The sequence below is a fragment of the Peromyscus eremicus genome, chromosome X, assembly GCF_949786415.1.
Source record: "Peromyscus eremicus chromosome X, PerEre_H2_v1, whole genome shotgun sequence".
NCBI classification, from domain to species: Eukaryota; Metazoa; Chordata; class Mammalia; order Rodentia; family Cricetidae; genus Peromyscus; species Peromyscus eremicus.
Window position 1 is genome coordinate 63,028,794 of NC_081439.1, and position 23,162 is coordinate 63,051,955.

At 37.9% G+C, this 23,162-nt stretch overlaps 1 protein-coding gene across 1 annotated transcript in view; it reads left to right on the forward strand.

Moving 5' to 3' along the window:
* The window catches only part of Sh3bgrl (SH3 domain binding glutamate rich protein like), an 84,734-nt gene extending 69,789 nt beyond the window's left edge, over positions 1-14,945 (forward strand). Inside the window, exons 3-4 of the mRNA XM_059250398.1 lie at positions 4,866-4,946; positions 12,620-14,945. Coding sequence (XP_059106381.1) covers positions 4,866-4,946; positions 12,620-12,652 — 114 coding nt within the window. The 3' untranslated portion in view covers positions 12,653-14,945. The remainder of the gene's footprint in view (positions 1-4,865; positions 4,947-12,619) is intronic.
* Positions 14,946-23,162: the final 8,217 nt, after the last annotated feature.

The following is a 23,162-nucleotide window of genomic DNA, read 5'->3' on the forward strand; positions in this document are numbered from 1 at the left end:
GGTTAAAATGCTGGCCAAGACAGAGCGTGCCTTTAATGTTCCAGGTTCGGTGGGAGACCCTGTTCGAAAATGTAAGGTAGGGCACATCTGACAGTGACCTCTTCTTGCCTCTACACACATGTACACACGTGTATGCACACACACAAAATACATATAAACACACCCACAAATTCCATAATGAAATATTTTACTTTGTATACTCATTAAAATGCTAACCTTATATGTAGATTCATTAATTCAAAAGTCAAAAACATGGTATTTGTATTTTTAATGGCTAATTTGGCTTGACATATTCTCTAGGGTCATCCATGTCACAGATAGCAGGGTTTTATTTAAAAGGCTGAATGGTGTTTTACTGTGTACACATACTGAATTTTCTTTTTTTCCTTATCCATTGCAGGACACAGGATGTTTCCATTTCTTGCCTATTGTGACTAGTGCTGCAGTAAACATCCAATTGTAGCAACCTCTTTGACATTCTTGTTCTTTTTTTTTTTTAAATTTCATTCTTCTTCGCTTTTTTTTAATCCAGGCTCCTCTGTAGGCCAGGCCAGCCCCAAACGCAGGCACTTACTTCTCTTGCCTCCACTGTGAGTGCTATATACAGTTGTAAGACAGATACCTATAATGACCTCACTTCCTTTGGATATTTGCCTCAATGGGAGATCACTGGATCATGGCCGAGTTCTATTTTTTTTTTTTTTTTTTGAGACATGGCCTCTCTATTTAACCTTGGCTCTCCCAGAGCTTGTTATGTAGACCAGGCTGGCCTAAGGTAGTTCTATTTTTAACATTCTGAGGAACCTATATATATCATTTCCATAACGGTTGTACTAATTTACATTCACACGCAATAGTGTGGAAGGTTTTACTTACTCTCCATCTTTCTCAACACTTGTTATATTTTTGTTCTTTTGAAAAACCTCATTCTTGCATGGTTAAAGGTGGTACTCCACTGGTTTTAATTTAGAATTCCTCAATAATTCATTGTGATGGACTTTTTTTTCCCCGTGAGCCTGGTGGCATTTTGTAGATATTCACTTGAGTGTGTCTGAGTCAGGTATTTCAATTGAGTTAACTTGAATTTACATTTATTTGTATTTTTAGCTTTGGCAACTTCTACATTTAAAGTCTCACAGTCAGCTTGGTGGAACACACACACACACACACACACACACACACACGCACACGCACGCACGCACACGCACGCACGCACGCACGCACACACACTCCTCCAGTACTTATTTTTGTTTCATTTATATATTTTAATTTTTGTCAGTTTTCCTTAAAATATACTTACATTACTTGTCTTTGTATAAGTTTAATGTTTGAAATTCTAGACTATAGTAATGTCTTTTTTGGTGTGTGGTTTCCTATAAATTTTAATGCATGCATTGGTTTCTGTAACTAATGCTATAATGAAAATATGGAAGCATTTCTCAAACTCTCATGATATTCCTTTATAGGTATATGCTATGCCTACCCTTAATGCCTGGCGAGTACTGATTATCATCATCTCTATAATTTTGTCTTTGGTAATGTTACATAAATGGATTCATACTGTATGTAGTCTTTTGATGCTGGCTTCTTTCAGTGAATTGGATGTATTTGAGATCCAGGTTGTTGTCTGCACTAATACTTTGTTCCCTCATACAGCTGAACGGTGGTATGTCATTATACAGATACTTCATTTAACCCCTGTACATTGGTAGACAGTTTCATTGTTTCCAGATCTGAGCCACTGTAATTATAAGTACTTTGAGCATTTATTTTCTGACTTTTGTACGAACACTAATTTTCATTTCTTAGCGGTGAATGCCGGGATTGTGTTTACTGGCGAACACAGTGATTGCATTTTTAATTTAGAAAGGATTTGGAATGTTTCTGGATTGATTGTGCCATTTCACATTCTTGTTTAAGGGTTCCTGATACTCAGCCTTTCCCTTCAGCTCTTGGTATTGTCAGAAGTTTTGTGTCCGTCTGTTCTTTTTCTACGCTGCTGCATATTTCAGCCAGTATTATGCTGAAGCCCTGAACTACTTCTTAGCCCTATTGTCAGCCTTTTAAACCAATCCAGAATAGCTTGGTGTCTTGGTATCTTCTGGTCATTTTAATTTGCATTTATATAATGATCAAAATTATGGTATTAACACACATTTTGTGCTTATATGTCATCCTTCTATCCTCTTCAAGTGTTTGTTTAGTCGTTTTCTCAGATTTAAGTTTGTTTTATTACTGTTATTCCTTATGGTTTTTATGTGTTTTTAGATGTGAAATTTTGCCACACACACGATTTACAGTCATTTTCTTCCATGTTGTTGTTGTGGAATATTACTTTAACTATGTAAAGATGCTTTACATTTGTTTCACCTTGCTTGCCTAAGGCACCTGATTGGTCTCATAAATAGATGAACGGCCAATAACTAGGCAGGAGAGGGATGGGCGGGGCAGGAGGGCAGAAAGAATAAATAGGAGGAGGAATTTAAGCTCAATAAAAAGAGAGAATGAGGGAGAAAGAGAGGGAGACTCCAGAGGCCTGCCAAGCAGGCAGCTGCCTGCCAGCTAGACATAGAGAAAGCAGGAAAGAATACAGAATGAAAGAAAGGTAAAAAGCCCAAGGCAAAATGTAGATGAAGAGAAACAGGTTAAAATAAATCATAAGAGCTAGTGGGACAAGTGTAAGATAAGGCTGAGCATTCATAATTAATAAGTCTCCATGTCATGGTTTGGGGGCTGGTGGTCCAAAAAAGTCTGCTACATGTTGTAATTTATCTTTTTATTCTCTTATTATTATCCTTCAAAAAGCAAAAATTCCTTTATGACTATGCAGACTGTGAGGGAAAGAAAAGACTATCTGTTTTTAAAACAGAATCTCATATAGCCCTGGTTGGCCAAAAATAAATAAATAAATAAAAACCCCATACTACTATGTAGCTGATGGCCTCGAACTTCTGATCCTCCTGCCTCTACCTTCCAAACGCCAGTATCGCGCTGTACGATCTGATATTTCTTGAGGTAAGATCCAAATTGTTAGGGTCATCCATGCCTTTTTTGTCCAGATCCAAGTGCTGAAAAGTAATGTCCCTGAAAGCAACCTTGTAAAGACAATCCGTTGGTGAGGCATTTGTAAGCCCCTCGAGGTACATGAATGGTCAGGCCCCTCTCCCGAGGACCTCCAACTGCCAGGTTCCACCCACAGAACACTCTAACTGCCGTAACAGCCGGACCCAGCCTCTCCAGATGCAGGCAGCCAAGCTCAGGATTTGTAATCCCACCAGTCCCCCCACCCTGGAAATCTCCATCCTGGAAAGCTCTACCTCCAAAGAAATCCTGTATAAACCCTGTCTTCTGCTCAGTTCTCTACTGCTTCTCAACCGAGCAGAGGCAGCCACCCTCCTGGGTTTTTCCCTCCCAATAAATCTCTTGTGTGAGGTTTGTTGGGTGGTGTGACTTTATGGTATTCCTTGGCTCCCCATTGCCGGATACCTTTCCCCTCAGAGCTGTAACACCGTATTTTCTAGAGAAATCAGCAAGTTTTGAGAATCTCGGCTTTAACAAATCAGCCAAAGTGTCGGTCTCTGAGTATGTTTAGAAATCACACCAATCAAGGCAACAAGTAGATATTTAACTATGTTTGCTGTTGATGACAGGTTACAATTGTAGACAAGTCTACTTGCTACTTTTGGTGAGGGATTAGTGGCTTAGGGGACAGCAGTGTAAAGCTGAACCAAATTGAGACATGTCAAGATTCTATATCCTCAGGGTTAAGGCTTCTTTTGTTCATATTTCAGGAACATTTCGTTCTCTTTGCAAAGACAGCACAGTCTCACTGGTCTTCCGGCCTTACGCATATGTAGCTAATATTAGTTTTATTTCAGGCTGAGGAAATCACTATTAAACTCAGCAACAGAACAGAAATATGGAGAATTGGAATCAGTCTCCCTCTGGAAATAAGCTATCTGCTGCTGAGAAATGTTTTCTTTGGGTGGTGGAGGGAGGTGCAAGCAGATGTAAATCCTATGGGATGTGCAATAAACCATTCTGTATTTTCTGCCCCAAAGACCAGTGTACCTTCTAATACATATTAAATGGTATCCAAAAGCCCTCTCTCCCTCCTCCCCTCCTCTCCTCTTTGTATTTTGTTATTGTTTTTAATTGAAAATAGATTTTTTTTCCAAACAATACATGATTACATTTTCCCCTCCCAAAACTCCTCCTGTGTCCTCCCCATATCCGCACTCACCCAAATCCACACCCTTTCTTGCTGTCTATTGTTAGGAAACAAACAGTTACCTAAAAAAGAATAGTAAAGTAAAATAAAATATGATTAAATAAAAACAAACAAACCAGAATAAGATAAGAGAAATAAACAAATGGAAAAAAAAGAGTCAAAGAAAAATCACGAGAAACACATGTAGATGCAGAGACACACATATTTGCTCTCACAGAACTCTTTAAAAACTCAAAGTGGGAATCTATCACAAAACTAACTTACTGATATTTTTGGAATTTTTTCTTTTTGTCTCATAATGCTTTGTCTGGGCTTCCCCCCCCTTTTCTTTCTTTTTTTTCCTCCTAACTTTACAGGTCTTTTCTTTGTTTTTTTTGGGGAGCAGTGTTTCCCTGTGTAGCCCAGTCTGGTCTGGAACTAGTGATCCTTCTTCCTCAGCTTCTGAAGTTGGCATTACACACACGTAGTCTCAGAAGCCTGCCTGTCTCTTTATTACTCCTTCCAGAATTTCAGCATTGTGGAGCTTAGCCCTCAAGAAGAGAGCTGATCTGTCAACCAGTCAAGTCATTGTGAGCACATCTCGTTCGTTGTTAGGTTGCAGACCGCTAATTCTTCTTGTCTTCTTTTCACCAAGGACTACGATGCCTTCTTTGAAGCCCGAGAAAATAATGCGGTTTACGCCTTTTTAGGCTTGACAGCACCACCTGGTTCAAAGGTATGATTACTCTATTTCCTTCATTGTTGACTGTCTTGTTGCTGCTGTTTTTTAGCCAGTAAAAGTTCTCCCTGTTAAATATTCGGATTAAGTCTAGAGGAGTGTGTGTTCTATGTACACTTAATCCCTAATAGGGTAGACAAATGTGCATAGAACACAGTGTGTACGCAGGAAGTAGAGTATTAAGTAGAACTTCTCTATCAAGCTGCCTGAGGCAGCAGATATATATCCATTCTCAAATAAGTGATTGTCAACATTAAACTTCCATTATTGCAGCTGTCATGCACAGATCTATGTGGACATCAAGCATCTTAGTTTAATGATCATCTCCTTTGCAGCATTAATTAGCTGTGTGTGAGAGTAAATGATAGAGTCAGCTCTTTGAGTATGATAAGAACATTTGAGTTACAAAACTGGTCACTAAATTGCCAGCTAAATTTGGTATTTTATTCCTTGCCAAGACAAATTAATTTTTCAAGTGACAGTGTTCCCAGGGGAGCCCAAATAAAGAAGGAAAGCAAAGCAAAATTGCCTGTCCAGTGAAATGCCCCAAAGCTATGGACTTGAAGTAGACCTTTGTCTTTTCCATTTGGTCTTTTTCATACCAGCTCATTTAATCAAAATATGTTTCCTCTGTGGCACGAATCTGTGTTCCACTCTTAACAATAGATTTTATGTTCAGCAATTTATTTAAACTCTAGTTCCTTCTTCAATCTTGAGAACCTATAATACCATTTACGTTTTTCCCAAACAGGGTTTGTAAATATGTTTGTCTCACTATGAAGTTCTCCCTCCTTGCCAAACATTCCTTTCCCATGGATAAATGTTATATTTTAGGCTTTGTAAAAACTGAATCAAGTCAAAAGGAAAGTGTTTTTTTTTGTTTAAATAATTAATGAGACCCAAGTTAAGCCATTGAATTTAATGCAGATCAGAGGGAGTGCAAAAAAAGACAGTCTATTTCCTTTGCCTGATGACTTTCCCCCTTCAACTAAAATTAGAATTCATTCACTCATCAAATATTTATCAGTTGTTGTTGTTTGGCTCTTTTTTTGGGGGGGCACCACCCAGCTCCCAAATAAATCACACATAAAGGCTTATACTTAATTATGAATACCCAGCCTTAGCTTGGCTTAGTTTCTAGCCAGCTTTCCTTAACTTATCTCATCTACATTTTTTTCTCTGGGCTTTTCCCATTCTCCTACTTCTGTAAATCTTAGTCTTACTCTGTGGCTTGCTGTATAGCTGGGTGGCTGGCCCCTAGAGTTCTCCCCTTTCTCTGGATACTTCCTGATCTGTTCTCTTTCCAGATTTCTCCATCTGTATATTCTCTCTGCCTGCCAGCCCCACCTATCCTTTCTCCTGCCTTGCTATTGGCCAGTTCTTTATCAGACCATCAGGTGTTTTAGACAGGTACAGTAACACAACTTCACAGAGTTAAGCAAATGCAACATAAACGAAAGTAACACACCTTAAAATATTCAACTACAGTTGTGAAACACTGAAATTTATGGTGGAAAAACATAAAGTATGATGTAATCCTTACCGACTTCTTAGAACCTAGTGAGTGTATATGTACAAAAGATTATATAGTAAATGTCTCTATAAGTAATTATAATTCAATACTATGGTAAATTCTACACAACTATCACAAATAAAGTGCTGTAGGAATTCAGGAAAATAATCATGATTTCTTATTGAGGAGATTAGAGACATTTTCAGTAGAAGGGTCGTATTTGAGCTGTTGGAAATTGCAAAATACTGAAATGACACTAAGTCATTTTTCCTAGGGACAACGATTAAAAGCACTGCATAGGTAGGCCCCGGGTGGATCTCTGGGAGTCCAATTAGCGAGAATGAGGAGGGTTTATATGAGCGAGAATTGTTGAGACCAAGGTTGGATAAAGCACAGGGACAAATAGCCAAACGAATGGAAACACATGAACTAAGAACCAATGGCTGAGGGGTCACCAACTGGATCAGGCCCTCTGAGTGGGTGAGACAGTTGATTGGCCTGATCTGTCTGGGAGGCATCCAGGCAGTGGAACCGGGTCCTGTGCTCATTGCATGAGTTGGCTGATTGAAAACTGGGGCCTATGCAGGATCGCTTGGCTCGGCCTGGGAGGAGGGGACTGGACCTACCTGGACTGAGTCTACCAGGTTGATCTCAGTCCGCGGGGGGAGGCTTTGCCCTGAAGGAGATGGGAATGGGGGGTGGGCTGGGGGGAAGGTGAGGGGGGCGGGAGGGGGGAGAACAAGGGAATCCGTGGCTGATATGTAGAACTGAATTGTATTGCAAAATAAAAATAAAAAATAAATAAATAAAATTTAAAAAAAGCACTGCATAGGGGCACGTAGCTGCACATGATAGTCTTCCATTGAGGGAACAGAATGTAGTCCAGTGTGGCTTCAGAAGAGGGAATATTAAACAAAGGGCACAGTGTTAGGAGGTTGAAGATTGGCTCAGAAGCTGGAGACCAGGTTATGATTGCTGTATCTGGTAGCTTCACTTTTATCTGTTAGGCACCCAAGGTCACTGGAAAATCTGGGAAAGCAATGGTGTAGGTTTTGTTTTGTCGTTTGTTTGTTCATTTGTTTGTCACTGTTTCACTTTGTCCCTAGCTGGTTTGGAACTCGCTGTGTAGATCAGGCTGGTTTCATATTCATATTGATCTGCCATCCTCTGCCTCATGCATGTGTATTGCCACACTCAGATACTGGTATGGTTATTTCAGTATTTTAAGATATGGTTTAATTTAATTTAATCTACATATTTTCCTTTATTTTCCATTCTTACTTTGAGACAGGATCTTATCCCAGACAGCCTTGATCCTTCCCCAATAAAGAGATTACTTATCCACTTTGCTACAAAAATTTCTCTTAAGAAACTAAATTTAGTTGGAGTATGCTATGCACTGTGAACATTAGAGGGATGATATTTTATAGCCAGATTTCTATTTTAGGATGTTTTAGGAGTCCACGAAAACAATCGAGAGGGCCTGAAGGTGAAACAGCTTTAACAAAGAGAATACTGGATTTAGAAGGCAAGAAGCAGAATCACATTATAAGCTTTGCCAATTAACAAGATGCCTGTGCATCTAAGAACTGGAATGGGCTCCAGGTCTCCATGGGCTTTCGGCCTGTGATAAGCTGACAAACTTAACAGCGGGGGAGTTAATCTTGAAAATGAGAAGGCACAGTGTCTCCTGGTGTGATTGATGGGCACAAGGAAAGGATTACAAAGAGAAATGTTAATATGAAGGAAGGCTGCAAAAGCTCATATTTGAAGGTATTCTTCCTTCAGTGTGAGGTGGGAAGAGAAATTGCCTGTGGATCCTGAGGAAAACTGAAATTACCTGTGAGGCTTGAGAAGAATTTTGGAACATTAAAATTATGAGGGGAATTGGAGGGATTCTGTTTTTGAAGATAAGCCAAGAGGTAGGCTGTGAACAGGAGTGGAAGTGAGAATCCAGCTCAGGCCAGAAAGTGTGAGGCCACAGTGGAGTTATTTGGTTTCTTATTATAGCTTTTTCTGTCATTATTTAAACCCGGAAGAAGGAATAAAATACAGTAGCACTGGATATTATGAAGGGTTGGGTAAAGGGAATTAGTATATTGGGTTAACAAAAAGACATCTGGAGTGGATTGATTAAAGAGAAATTTTGAATGTTGGCACATTTTCCCAAGACTAAAAGTGATCAGTTTGATTTATGAAGAATATTTTTCTATTCTGGTCACTTTTTTTTTTTTTAGTGACAACCACCATGGTATTATACCTGTAAGAAAGACTTGGCTGAATAGAAAGTGTACCAGATAAGAAATTCACGTAGTAGTGGATGGAGAGATGGCTCAGCAGTTAAGAACGCTTACTGCTCTTCCAGAGGACCTGGGTTTGGTTTCCAGCACACACTGTCAGGTGGCTCACAAGCAGATGTTACTCTAGCTCCACACCTCTGGCTTCTGAGGGCAACTGCACTCATTCACATGTGTGCACATACTCACATGCAGACACACGTGTGCACATACTCACATGCAGACACACACACACACCCCTACACATAGAATTAAAAAAATAAAAATAAATCTTACCAAAAAGAAATTCAAGTAGTTAATCCATATTGGAAAAGTATACTGAAAGTAAATCAAATGTAGTAAAATAAGATGCAATTGTAGTAATATGTGATATTAGTAAAAGTAAAACAAAATGGTAAGACTCTGTGCTGGGAAAGTATATTGAAACCATACTTTTGGCAGAATAAGCTGTTATTCTTCTTTGAAAATGAGAAAAGCAAATATTTGTCAAGTAACTCAAGAATATTACTCTACTCCTTAACCCAGAAATTTCACACTGAGTATTATATAGTCTGATGAAGTAATCTTAGATATAGAAACGACTTTATGGATAAAAGCATGAATAAGAATATAATCAATAATCTCAAACTTTTGGAGATAAGTTAAATGTTTCAAAGGAGCATCAACTAAATTAATTCATCAATGAAACTTATGGATAAAATATGAGAATCATGTAAAATTTAAACATACATTTTATGTGTATGTCTGTTATCTATAATATTGGAAACAAATGGCCAACAATAGAGTCAACAAAAACTACTAGTTCATTTAGTGAGCTCATGTTGACATTTAAAAATATATCATGGCTTCCTCTTAGACAGTCTCATTTTCCATAGTTCTGTCCACTCTGGTCTGGAAACATTAATTGGAAATTCTAGAACAAAAAAATGTATGTGTTTTTGTCAATCTGAATAGCGTGATGAAATCCCACACCATCCCAGTCCATTCCATCCAGCATCTCAATTGCCCTTTTGCCTGGCACATCGGTCTGTAGGCACCACATGCCCAATGGCAGTAGAGAAGGAGGGAACCACAGTCACATAACTTTTATTAGACACTATTGTTATAACACACTATTAGTAGTTATTGTTGGTAGTTTCTAATGGTGCTTTTTTATGAGTTTATAAGAAAAAATCCAGACTAACTAGGATGTCTGTGGTTTTAGGTGTCCGCTGGAAGTTGGAATATCCCCTGTATTGATAAGAGGGAACTATTGTAGTTTATGACAGAAATATATGAAAATGAATTATAGATTTGTTTTTACTGGATAGTTCTCTAATTCTATTCAGAACCTATGCATAGGACAAAAAGGAGCCTGGAAGGAATAGTAGCCAATAGAAATGACTTTCTCTCCTTCCTTATTTTCCAAATAGCTAATAGTGCATGCCCTTTAAAATGATTGAAAACGAATGCAGTAGAAAGCTTGCTACCTAAAAGCACTGCACTGAAAGTATTTCCATAAAGCATGTCCTTGTGGAAGACAGATCTGCTTTATTATCCCTTTTGCGTACTTGGTGTACCCAAGAGAGAAGGGGTACTGCTAATTTCCTGTCTTTTTTTAATTCAAAAGTATTTCTTACTTTGTAGTGAAAGTGATGACTTTAAGATAGGAAATAATAAAGTAGTTTAGACTTTGATGGAAAAGTAAATCCAGTGATACTTGTCTTTAAGGAGAAACTGATTTGGATGGAAAAGGCTCTGGCAGTAACCTGAGAGCTATGGTTAGAAAAATATTTTCATTAATTTTGTCTGATTCATTATTTGGTGGAAAGTGGCCATGGAATCTGCCTCAGCTGTGGTATGTGAAACAATCCTATTTTTATTGAAAATAATCTATCCAAGAGATTACTAACCAAGATTAATAACACCTGACTTTGGACTTGGTTCCAGTCAAGAGGTGAGGAGAAAAAGAAGAAAGAACTGATGCCTGTAATGAGTCGTGCACCGAGCTGCCCACTTTGTATATATCCCTTTTCATCTTTTTGTCCTTATGTCACTTTTATGAGCAAAGTGTCTGTAAATAATTCTACAGAAGAAACTGGTACTCAAATAACTTACTTTGTTCAAGAATACACAATTGAGTGGCACAGCTGGGATCTGAATCCTGAATTACTTAACTCAAACTCTGTGCAGGTATAGGATGAAGTTTATATTTTATTCTTTTTAAAATTAAGATTGTTGTTGTTGTTGTTGTTGGTGTTGTTGTTGTTGTTGGTGGTGGTGGTGTGTGTGTGTGTGTGTGTGTGTGTGTGTGTGAGATGAGAGGGTGCATTAGTACCACAGTGCACATGTGTAGGTAAGAGGAGTGAGTTCCAGGATTTGAACTCAGATCATCAGGCTTGCCTCATGGACAGCATGCCCTGTAGACCAGGCTGACCTGGAACTCAGAGAGCTCCACCTGCCTCTGCCTCTCCTGAGTGCTGAGATTAAACACGCCTGGTTATATGATGCATTCTAATGGACAATTACCTAGAATGTAGAATACCCCTTTGTTTTAGATGCCCATCTCAGTAATTTCTTTCATTAGGAAAGACAGAGTGTGACTATGCAAGCTAGGCTGTTTCCCGAGTCCTGCTCACTCAAAAGTGATGTGCACTTATGTGAAGCACTCAAAAGTGATGTGCATTTACATGAAGAAACACTTGACAAGGAAAGATACATTATTATGTAACTGCTTCCCCAATTGCATGTGCTAGTTTCTATTCAGTTTTGTTTAATTTTTAAGTATTTTGATAATTTCATACAAGTATATGATGTATTTTGATCACATTTACCCCATTCCCTTGTCTCCCTGTCCCTGAACCTCTTCTTTCTGTACAATTCCGCTATTAGTTCTGTGCCTTTGTGTGTGACCCATTGATTTTCAAAAGGGGTTGCTGATATGAATGCAGATGGGGAGGCGTTTACCAGAGCATATACACCATTTAAGAAAATACCTTCCCCCACCCTCAGCAACTGTTAACTGCAAACATTGATGGTTAACTGCCAATATCTTCTTGCGGATGGATGGGACCTCATAAGCCCCTCTCTTAATTCCATGAAGGAATGTTGTCAGGCTCCCATCTTCTGTAGGTAACCACCTTGTGAGTTCATGAGAGGAGTGCAAAGGTCATGATGTGCCTGAAAGACACACCTCCCAATCCTTTTGCTCTTTTTTTCCCATTCTCTTTTCCAGAGTGCTTTTTCACACTTGGAGGGGGTGGTACAGATGTCTCATTTATGCCTGAGCATTCAACAGTCATTTTCCTTCGTAATTTTACAAATTATTAACTGCTGTGTGTTGCAAAAAGAAGCTTCTCTGACCAACTTTATAAACAACACTAATTATATGCTCATAAACACAAACATTTAGAAGGCAATTTGATGAATACAACATAACCACTTAGCAAAACAGTAGTCGGTTCTTCCTAATACCTGTGACCTCCCGGCCCATGGGCTTTTTTACCAGGATCACAGCCAGATAAGAATTTCCTCTTGTGGAGCTGGCTTCCAATCCAATCAGAAAGCTGTTGCTAACCCCCCATAAAAGTCACGCCGTCATTTTACCAGTGGTCCCATCTTGCCTGGAGAGCTGGTTGTTTGGTATACAGAGTCCACAGCTGAGTAAGAATTTAGTGCCTATTCTCTCCCAGCAGCCCTATAGCACTTTCCATCACGATGAAAGCTTCTGCTAATTATTTGAAAGCCTTTTTTTCCTCTAGAAATAATTACTGTGCTTTTGAATAATCTTAGTAATTTGAGCTAATTTATCTTAACCAGGATGCATAGGAGTATCTGCCTTCTGACATTTAAACATATGTTTTGTTTGTTTTTTATTCCAGGAAGCAGAAGCCCAGGCAAAGCAGCAAGCTTGAATGTTATGTGTTCTTCCTTCAGCATCTTGAAAAATAACGTATCTCCATTGCTTTTATAAAACTCCTGGCTTCAAAAGAAATAGGCTTAAATGTTGAAATAATAGATTAGTTGATGTTCTCGCATGCAAACAAGCATAATAAAAATGTGAACATGGTGGTGAGAAAAATGAGAGATGAAGTTAAAACGAAGTAGATATCATAGAATAGGATTGTTATCTGCCAAGATATCTTATGTTCTGTAAGGATTTTACAAAAAACCATATGCTTCTTTTTTGATATTACTGTGTAGTGTAAGGATATCTTCATTTCAACTTCGAGGAATTATAAGAGGAGAAAGAGAGAGAGAAAGAAAGAAACTCTTATTCCAGAATTGCCTCATTAACTTTAGTGAACATGAATATTTTGATGTGATGTTACTGTTGCTGAACTGTATTTGTAGGTTATGTTTATGATGTGTTAGACTTTGTAATTTCCTATGGTGATTGTGACATTCTCATTCTTACATAGCAGCAACTTATATGCCCTGAACCACAAATTTTCCAGGCTTCTAGATGTAACCTTTCATTGCATATTCAGCGATCAAAATAGTTGATTTCCCATAAGAAAAGCATTGAATGCATTCCACTGAGAGGCTCCTTGTCTACTTATAGAGTTATAACAGAATAGTGCTTCTAAGTTGCTTGCCTCAGTAAAAAAGTATGGATGTGTAAGTCATGGAAAGAAGATTGCAATTAATTTTAAATTGGTCCTTCTTGCAAAGAGCTCAGGCTTTTAATTAACCATTATACAATATTGCCCCTCATTGTTAAAGATTTACTTTCCTTTGGTGTTTGCTAAAAGAAATCTTAGTGGCTCCCTTCTCCTGCTTTAATATAGCTGGTGATCATGAATGCCACTGTCCCCTGATAGCTGAACTTTTTGTTTCCGTTTAGACAGATTGTGTGAACACATTAGTCCAAGTGGAAAGAAGTGCTAGCATGCTTTGATTTTGTCAGAAAGCACAAGTACCAAAGAAAAGGAACAACTTTTGAAATATTTTGAAGATAAGCATGACCCAAGTCACTTAACCAGAAGGTCTTGATATTGTACCTTTGTCTTCTATTACTTTATTTTTCAAAACAATCACCTTTTACTTCAAATGACTGTATCATATCTGCTGTTTGCAAGACTGTACTCTGCAAAAAATCCAACATATAATGAGGCCATAGCTTTGTTTACTGAAATTCAAGCTTGATTTGATGCTTTTAAATAAATGTTTTTAGAAATTATGTGTTACTGGATTCTAAATAATATACAGTAATTTTGATGAGTAATTGTTATAGTTGGTTGGAAAGGAGAAAACAAACAAACAAAACAAAACAAACAACAAACAGTTTGAAGGCAATTTCTCAGTGTTTTAGTGACCTGAATTTTGGACTATGTATTGGAGTCAAAAGTATTCCATTTTTTTAAATCTTACAAAGAAATATTTCTGAGAGAACTGTGGAAAACAGAGTGCTTTTAATGGATTCTGGAGTGAGCAAAATAATGTTAGCTATTATTTTTTCTTTAACGTTGTTAAATGCAGCAGATGATACTTGCAATATGGACAATTTAACTTTTGTTTTGTATTAAATAATACTGTTTCAGACAGGCGTTATTGAAAACTAGATGCATTGGTTGATGTTTCTATCAATGGGATAATACCCTGAAATCAACTTAAGATTGTAGATGTAAAGTAAAAGTTTGGATTGAGTGTTCTTCAATTAAAGTCTTTCATTTTGTCAACTGAGAAACATGCCTGATCGATGAAAAGGAAATACAATTCAGAGGATTAAGATGAGTTTTGAAAGAAACTCCACAGTTTGTGCCTGGGAAATAAAATTCTTGATTTTTTTTTATATTATGTTTGGCATATTTGTGTTAATAAATCAGACTTGGTAATTTGGTAATTTCACATTTTGGAGCTCATTTGCCTTTTAGAATTTTTGATTTTCAGAAAGTCCATTTTCACACTATAAATTGTTAACTGTGGTGTTAAATGCAAATACTTCTTTGGGAATCTGATCATAGGTGAATAAAGAATTTTGAAACAAAGATCGTTTGGATTGGGAAAGACTAAGTAAATACAGGGAGTTTGGGTGAAATCAGATTTTATTCATTATGTAAAACGGGAAAAAAACAGTAGCATTCACATGGATTTTGTTAACCACTTGTTGGTGTTTAAAATATACCGAGTTCGTCATTAATCCTTTTCTATGTAACACAGATACTTCTTTTCTTCTGATGAATTCCAATAAAACCAATTAAGCGATTCATGTTTGATTCATTTGAATCTTCTGCCCTCTTCCACAATTCCTGTGTCTGAATATTACTAGTCATCCTGTTGTAACTAAGTTTTGCCTTCCTGTATATAAAGAGTAACCATTCTTGGGGTTGTGGAGGTGACTCTATTTTAGAGCACATAGGGCTCTTCCAGAGAAACTGTGTTCTGTTTCCAGCACACACATGCAGCTCACAACTGTCAGTAACTACAGTTTCAGGGGATCTGTTGTCCTCTTCTGGGCTCTGCTGGCCCCAGGCATGCACACAGTACACCAAAAAAACATTCATACACATAAAATAAGAATATTTTTGAGCTGGGCAGTGGTGGTGCATGCTTTTAATCCCAGCACTCGGGAGGCAGAGCCAGGCAGATCTCTGTGAGTTTGAGGCCAGCCTGGTTTACAGAGCGAGATCCAGGAAAGGCGCAAAGCTACACAGAGAAATCCTGTCTCGAAAAACCAAAAAATTTAAAAAAAGAACATTTTTGAAAGAGTAACCATTCTGTTAATATAATTATTATTTTGCTACAATTGTTTTTTAACAAGTTCATTGAGATACTTTATATACTTAGAATTTACCCATTTAAAAAATGTAAAATTCCGTGGGTTTTGCACAGCCATCAATAATGTGTGAAAGACTTCAGCATCCGACATCCTGGCCTGTTAGTTCTTACTCCCTCAGCTATGTGCAACCAGAAATTTAATTTTGATCTGTATGGACTTAATCGTTCTGCAAGTATCACATAAATGGAATCATAAAGCGTTTGATTTTTGGTTAATGGTTCCTTTGGTTACCATGCTTTTGAATTTTATCTATGCTGCATCATGTAGTAAGTCATTGGGGAATACAGCATCCATTTTTATATTGTCAAGTAATATTCCATTGTATAGATAGAACCACATTTGTGCTTCATAAATCATTTGGTGTATATTTTACATCCATCTTTGTTTATCATGCATAATACTATGAATGCCAATGTACTTTTTTTGTTTGAACACCTGCCTTCAATTCTTTTGCATATATGTGCAGATGTGGTTCGTGTGGTAGTTCTGTTTAACAATTTGAGTAACTACCAAATATTTTCAAATTATCTTTACTGTTTTACATTCCCACTAGCAGCATGTGAACTTGGCAAATTCTCTAATGCTGGGGAAATGTTTGTTATTTTATCTTTATCTTTATTATAGCCATTGTAGGTGCTATTATATGGCATCTCATTAGAGCTATGACTTACATTTCTTTGGTAGCAAAATATGTGAAGCATCCTTCTATATAGTTATGGCTGTATGTATATCTTTTTTTGGAAAAACGTCTTTTCCAGTCCTCTGTTTAATTTTGATGTCTTTATTCTTGGATTATAGTAAGATTACTTGTCTATCATTGTAGACATGATCTGAAATGTTATTTTCCCATTCCATGGGTTTTTGATTTTCGTTTTCTTGAAGGTGGGTATTTGAAGTTCAAGTTTTTAATTTTTAAGTCAGTCAGTTTACATATGTTGATCTTTTATTTCTTTCACTTTTGCTATTATAACTAAGGGGACAATACTAAACCAAGGTCATGATGATATTATTTCTATATTTTCATGGAATACTTTTATGTTGTTCTTTGAACACTTATATGTGTGATATGTTTTGAATTACTTTTTGTGTATGATAGAAGGTAAGAATTCAAGGCCATTTTATTTTGCATGTGGATTTTCAGTTATCCAAGCACCATTTGCAAAAAAAAAACAACCCCTTTTTTATCCCTAATAGAATTTTCCTGACTTTTGTTAAAGCTGAGGTAACAATAAGTATATATATTTTAAAAGTTATTTCTACAAGTTATGTAATTATGTAGCATGTTTTATTATGGTGTTCAAGAAACTGAATGCTATGTAGTGTGGAATGATCAAGCTAATTAATATTGTAGCTTGTAACTATTGTAGCTGGAGATTTCCAGTCCTGCCTGGCCCACAGTCAGGACAAATCTCTCTCACCCGCCAGTCCCACAGCCATTCAGACCCAACCGAGTAAACACACAGAGACATATTATTTACAAACTGTATGGCCGTAGCAGGCTTCTTGTTATCTAGTTCTTAAATCTTAAATTAACCCATATCTATTAATCTATAAGTTGCCACATGGCTTGTGGCTTACCGGTATCTTACATGTTGCTTGTCATGGCGGCGTCTGGCAGTGTCTCTCTGCCTCAGCCTTCCACTTCCCAGAATTCTCTTCTCTCCTTTATTCAGGCAATGAAACATGGAAAAAATATATTAGTAATTATCATAATAATTCTTTTGTATGAGTATAACTTTTACAGATATTTAGCTGACATATAAAAAGGGAAATTACTATGTGTATAAAATCTATGAGGATGATTATTCCACACAACACAGCCCTGACATCAGAAGTTAATGTAATGTGTACCCCCACCTGGTGAAGGGCTCCTCACACACGTCAGGGCACCGGGGAACACAACGGAAGCAGATGTGCAATAAACACTTGGCACATTAGTACAGTGGGTATCTACTGGCAAATACTGACTCGCTAACAGCGATACTGGAAAGTTGACTGCTGCCTTGGGGACTTATCAGGGTCAGGACGAATCTCTCTCACCCGCAAGTCCCGCAGCCGCTCAGACTCAACTGAGTAAACACACAGATGCTTATATTGCTTACAAACTGTATGGCCATGGCAGGCTTCTTGCTAGCTGTTCTTATATCTTAAATTAAGCCATTTTTATTAATCTATAAGTTGCCACATGGTTCGTGGCTTACTGGTACCTTACATCTCCCTTTTCATGGTGGCAGCTGGCAGCGTCTCTGCTTCAGCCTTCAACTTCCCAGAATTCTCTTCTCTGCTTGTCCTGCTTATACTTCCTGCCTGGCTACTGGCCAATCAGTGTTCTATTTATTAACCAGTCAGAGCAACACATTTAACATACAGAACATCCCACAGCAAACTATCACCTTAAAGTTCATTATTCTGGCATAACTGTAACTTCACTGTTTTCCCCAGATCATTCTTGCCATGCCTTCCACCACCACCTCCCAGCCTCTGGTAACAGCTATTCTCCTGCGGGTCTATGCATTTGATTGTTTTAGATCCACATATAATTGAAAACATGCAGTGCATAGTTTTCCGTACATGCTTTCTTTCCCTCAGCTCATCCATGCTAATGAGAATGACAGAGTTTCCTTCTTTTTAAATACTGAATAGTATTGCATTGTGTATACACAACACATTCTCTTTATCTGTTTATTCATTGGTGGGTGCATAGATCGGTTCCATTACTTAGCTACTGTAACTAATGCTACATGTTATAGTATATTTCTGAATAATTAATCTTATTTCCCTGTTAGTGTGCTACATGTGTACATATGACACTACTTCACAATTTTGATTTTGGGGGTTTCTTGTTCAATTTAACTTTTTTCAGGTATTCCTGAAAGATTTTTTTTTTGTGAACTAATGGGAAAAATATTACAAAGTAAAACCTTTTATTTTATTATTAATTACATTTATTTATTTTGCATCCCAATCAATTTCCCCTCCCTCTTCCGTTTCTGTTCAGAAAGGGGCAGGTCTCCCATGGATATCAACAAAGCATGGTATATCAGGTTGAGGTAGGACTAAGCACCTTCCCTTGTATTAAGGTTGGGCAAGGCAATCTAGTATGAGGACTAGGTTCCCAAAAGCCAGACAAAGCATTAGGGACAGCCTCTTCTCCCACTGTTAGACAAGTAGACAAACTTCCCAACTGCCACATATATGCAGAGAGCCTACGTCAGTCTTATGCAGGCTCCTTGTTGTCTGTTCAGACCCTGTGAGCATCTATGAACCCAGGTTAGATGTTTCTGTGGGTTTTCTTGTGGTGTCCTTGACCCCCCCTGGCTCCTACAATCCTTCCTTCCTCTCTTCAGCAGGATTCCCCGAGTTCGGCCTAATGTTTGGCTGTGGGTCTCTGCATCTTTTTCCATCAGTTACTGGGTAAAGCCTCTCTGATGACAATTTGAGTAGGCACAAATCTATGAGTATAGCAGAATATTGTTAGGTATCATTATATTTACATTTTTTCCCAGTTGTGTTTGATTCTGTCCTAGATCTCTAGGCCATCCAACCTCTGGGTCCTGGTACTCCAGGCAGTGTGAGGGGTGGGCTCACTCTTGTGGCGTGGGTCTCAGACTGGACCAGTCATTGGTTGGCCACTCCCACAATCTCTGTGCCACCCTTACCCCAGCACATCCCATAGGCAAGACAGACTGTAGGCTGAATGTTATGTGACTGGGTTGGTGTCCCAGTCCCTCCACTGCAAGTCTTGCCTGGTCACAGGAGATGGTCAGTTCAGGCTATGTTTCTGCTATTGCTAGGAGTCTTAGCTGGAGTCATCTTTGTAGATTCCTGGGAGTTTCCCTTACATCAGGTTTTTCTGTTTCCATACCCCTAGCTCTGAAGCAATCAGTAGGTAATGATTTTAAAACCTGATTTGTTAAAAATTTTTTAAGAAATATGTTGAGTAAGGCTAGTGTGAAGACATATAGTGGAGTTTGTTGTTTCAAAACACCATGCAAGTGTCTCCTGCAATATTGTATTTGAGTAACAAAGAATTAGCTGAGAAACTGGTAATTTCACATACTAGGTAGCTTTAAAAGTATTTATTTTTGTTGGGATAATCTTTTTTGCACACTATGTGAAGATGTCTCTGTTTTATCTCACCTGCCTAAGGCCCCTTCTGATTGGTTTAATAAAGAGCTGAATGGCCAATAGCTAGGCAGGAAGGATAGACAGGATGTCCAGAAAGAGATAGGAACTCGGGGAAAGAATCTGAGTTGGTGGGGGTTGGGGGGTGATTCACCAGCCAGATGTGAGAAAGTCAGATATATGGATATATGGTACTGAGGAGCGGTAAGAAGTCATGTGGCAGAAAGTAGATTAATGTAAATGGATTAATTTAAGTTTCAAGAGCTAGTTGGAAACAAGCCTAAGCTAAGGCTAAGCCTTCAAAATTAATAAAAAGTCTTAGTATCACTCTTCGAGTGGTCCAAAGAAAGACCTGCTGCATATTATATTTTTATATGTTTGTGTATGTGCTACATAGGTGCATGTGCCAGAGGAAGACAGAAGAGCAAGTCATATCTCTTGGAGCTGGAGTTTCAGGAGATTATTTGCTGCTGGGAACCAAATTCAGGTCCTTTGCAAATGCAGCTAGCACTCTTAACTTTTGAGCCATCTCCGAAGCCCTGCTATTTAGTATTTTAAACATTTTGCCTCTCAGATATCACTGCTTTCTTCTAACTTAAAGGCTAATAGATTGATGCTTGAATCGCACTATCAAATTAAACCAATTAACTGTAGAGATGCATGGTTAGATAGTTAAATTAGATAGGTGGGTAAGTAGGTAGAGCTAGCTAGCTACCTACCTACATAAATGATGTAATATACATGGACATTTGTTACTGATTTATTTCTGATTGACTTAATTGTTCGCCTTAATACTGGATCATTATTTCAGGTATAGGCTACTGAAACATGGAAATGTTGTGTAAATAAGGTATGATTAATGAAATACATCAGATCTATTAATTTGTTTCTATTATAGTAGATTTGTTTTATATTGATGTGTTATAGTATTGTCATTTTTCAGGACTGTTTTTATGATATACTCTAACTTCAGTGTGACATCTCCTTCACTGAAGGAAAACAGAACAAGTCACATCTGAACTATATAGCTAGTTACTCCCGCCTTTAATCTCTAAGGATGTAATGAAGCTATAAATTAAATACAAACTATTTTCTACAACCCATTTGAGAAACCCAAACTTTGCTGTGTTAGAATCTCCAGTAAGGAGTCCACTTTATGTATCATGGCTTTAAATATATGTCTAAAGGAATAGAATTTGTGAATCTATACCTATCTGTCTATATCTATCTATCCATCTATCTATCTATCTATCTATCTATCTATCTATCTATCTATCTATCTATCATCTATCAATCCAACCATCCATCCATCCATCCATCCATCCATCCATCCATCCATCCAATCCATCCATCCATCCATCTATCATCTATCTTGTCTGTCTCTCTTCCTACCTATCTATGCATTTGCATACATACATACACATCTTCCCTACATGTATTTGGTTTGTAATTGATTTCTAACTTATTTTTATTGGCATGTGCTCATTGTACACTGTAATGGGTTTCATAGAAGTGTATTATGTATTCGATCGTACTTGCTCTCTCCAACCCTCCCCTTTTACCCTATTCCCCTTCCCACTAGCTCCTTCCCTTCCCCAGTTTCACTTCTACTTTTCTACTTTCATGATGCATATCCCCCGAATAATTGTGTCTACACAAAATCCAGTGTTTCTGATGGAAGAAAACAAACATGTAGTATTTGCCTTTCTGGGTCTCACTTATTTTACTGAGTGTGATCATCTTCAATTGTACCCATATTCCTGAAGATGACATTGCTTCATTATTTACTACTGACATTTTCTATATACATTCATCTGTTGGTGGACATGTGACTAACTTTTATTGTGAACAGGGTTGCAAGTTAACACAGACATGCAATAGCTCTGTGGTGTATTGACTTAGGGTGTTTCTTTGTCTGTAGGAAGAGGGTTTTTTTAGTTTCTTTTTAAATTATGTGTATATGTGTGTATGTGCTTGTGAATACAATACTCACAGAGCATGTATGTATGCAAGTATATGTAATGCTTAAATCAGGGTAAATACACATATGCACTAAATTATTTCTTTATGGAAAACACTTGAAAAATACTTTAAATACAGTATCTATATTAGAAGACAGTGCTCTATGTAGTAGCGCACCATGACATATTACTCTTGCCAAACTATGTTATACCAATTAGTCAACATCTCCTCATTCTGTCCTCTTCCCAGTCTCTAGTTCTGTTCTCTCAATTCCAGTTGAGCTAACTTTTTTTAACCATTGCATCTTTTGAAAAAGTATTTTTTAAGATTATAATATAATAACATCATTTCCCTCTTCCTCAACTCTCTAGAAAATTTCCCTTGTACCCCTCCTTTCTCTTTCTCAAATTCATGGCCTCTTTTTCCATTAAGTATTACTGAATACTTATGTATAACCAACAGCTCTTTAACTGCATTTACAACCCACTCAACAAAAGGGAACTCATTCTTAGTACTGGAAACCTAGGCAATTACCCAGGGCTAGTGAGGTCATGTTTTTGGAGGAGGATCTACAACCACCAGTTTACTAACCCAGAATAGTCCCTAACTACATTCTAAATATGTTAAACTTTACTTTTTTAAGGTTTCATTTTTAATTTGTGTGTGTGTGTGTGTGTGTGTGTGTGTGTGTGTGTGTGTGTGTGTGTGTGTGTGAGCTTGTTCACATGTGTCTCTGGAGGCCAGAGGCATTGATCTCTCTGGAGCTGAAGTTACAGGCCACTGTGAGCCACCTGATGTGTGTACTGGAAACTGAAATCATGCCCTCAGCCGGAGCAGTATATTCACTTAAACATTGAGCCATCTCTCCAGTACTAATCTTTTAAAATTTTTGTTTTATATATATATAACAAAATTATATATATAATATGTGTGTGAGAGACAGGGGGAGAAGGAGAGAGAGAGAGAGAGAGAGAGAGAGAGAGAGAGAGAGAGAGAGAGAGAGAGAGAGAGAGAGAGAGAGAAGAACATGCTGTCATACTGTCCTATGTGTGTGGAGGTCACAGAACAACCTGAAGGATTCTCTCCACCATGTGGGTCCTGGGAATTTCACTCATCAGATTTGACCACATTTGTGCCCCTTTGTTTTACATCCCCTGTTCCCCTGTTAGAATCTCTCCCTCTTAGGTTTTGTTGCTTTTCTGTTGCTATGATAAAGTAACATGGTCAAGGCAACTTGAAGAGTTTATTTGGGCTTCTAGTTCCAGAAGGTTATAATTCATAATGATGAGTCCATCATGGTAGATGATCACTGGGATCAGGAAGCTGAGAGATCACATCTTCAACCACTAACACAAGCAGAGAGCAAACTGCAGAGAGGTAAGCTTATGAACTCTCAAAGCTCACTCCCCATGATGTACTTCCTCCAGCAAGGAGACAGCACCTCAGCAAGCGGCACCAGGAACTGGGGATGAAGTGTTCATGTACCTGAGTCTATGGTGAACACTTTATTCAAACCTCCACATTCTACTCGCTGACCCCTAGAGGCTCATGGCCAT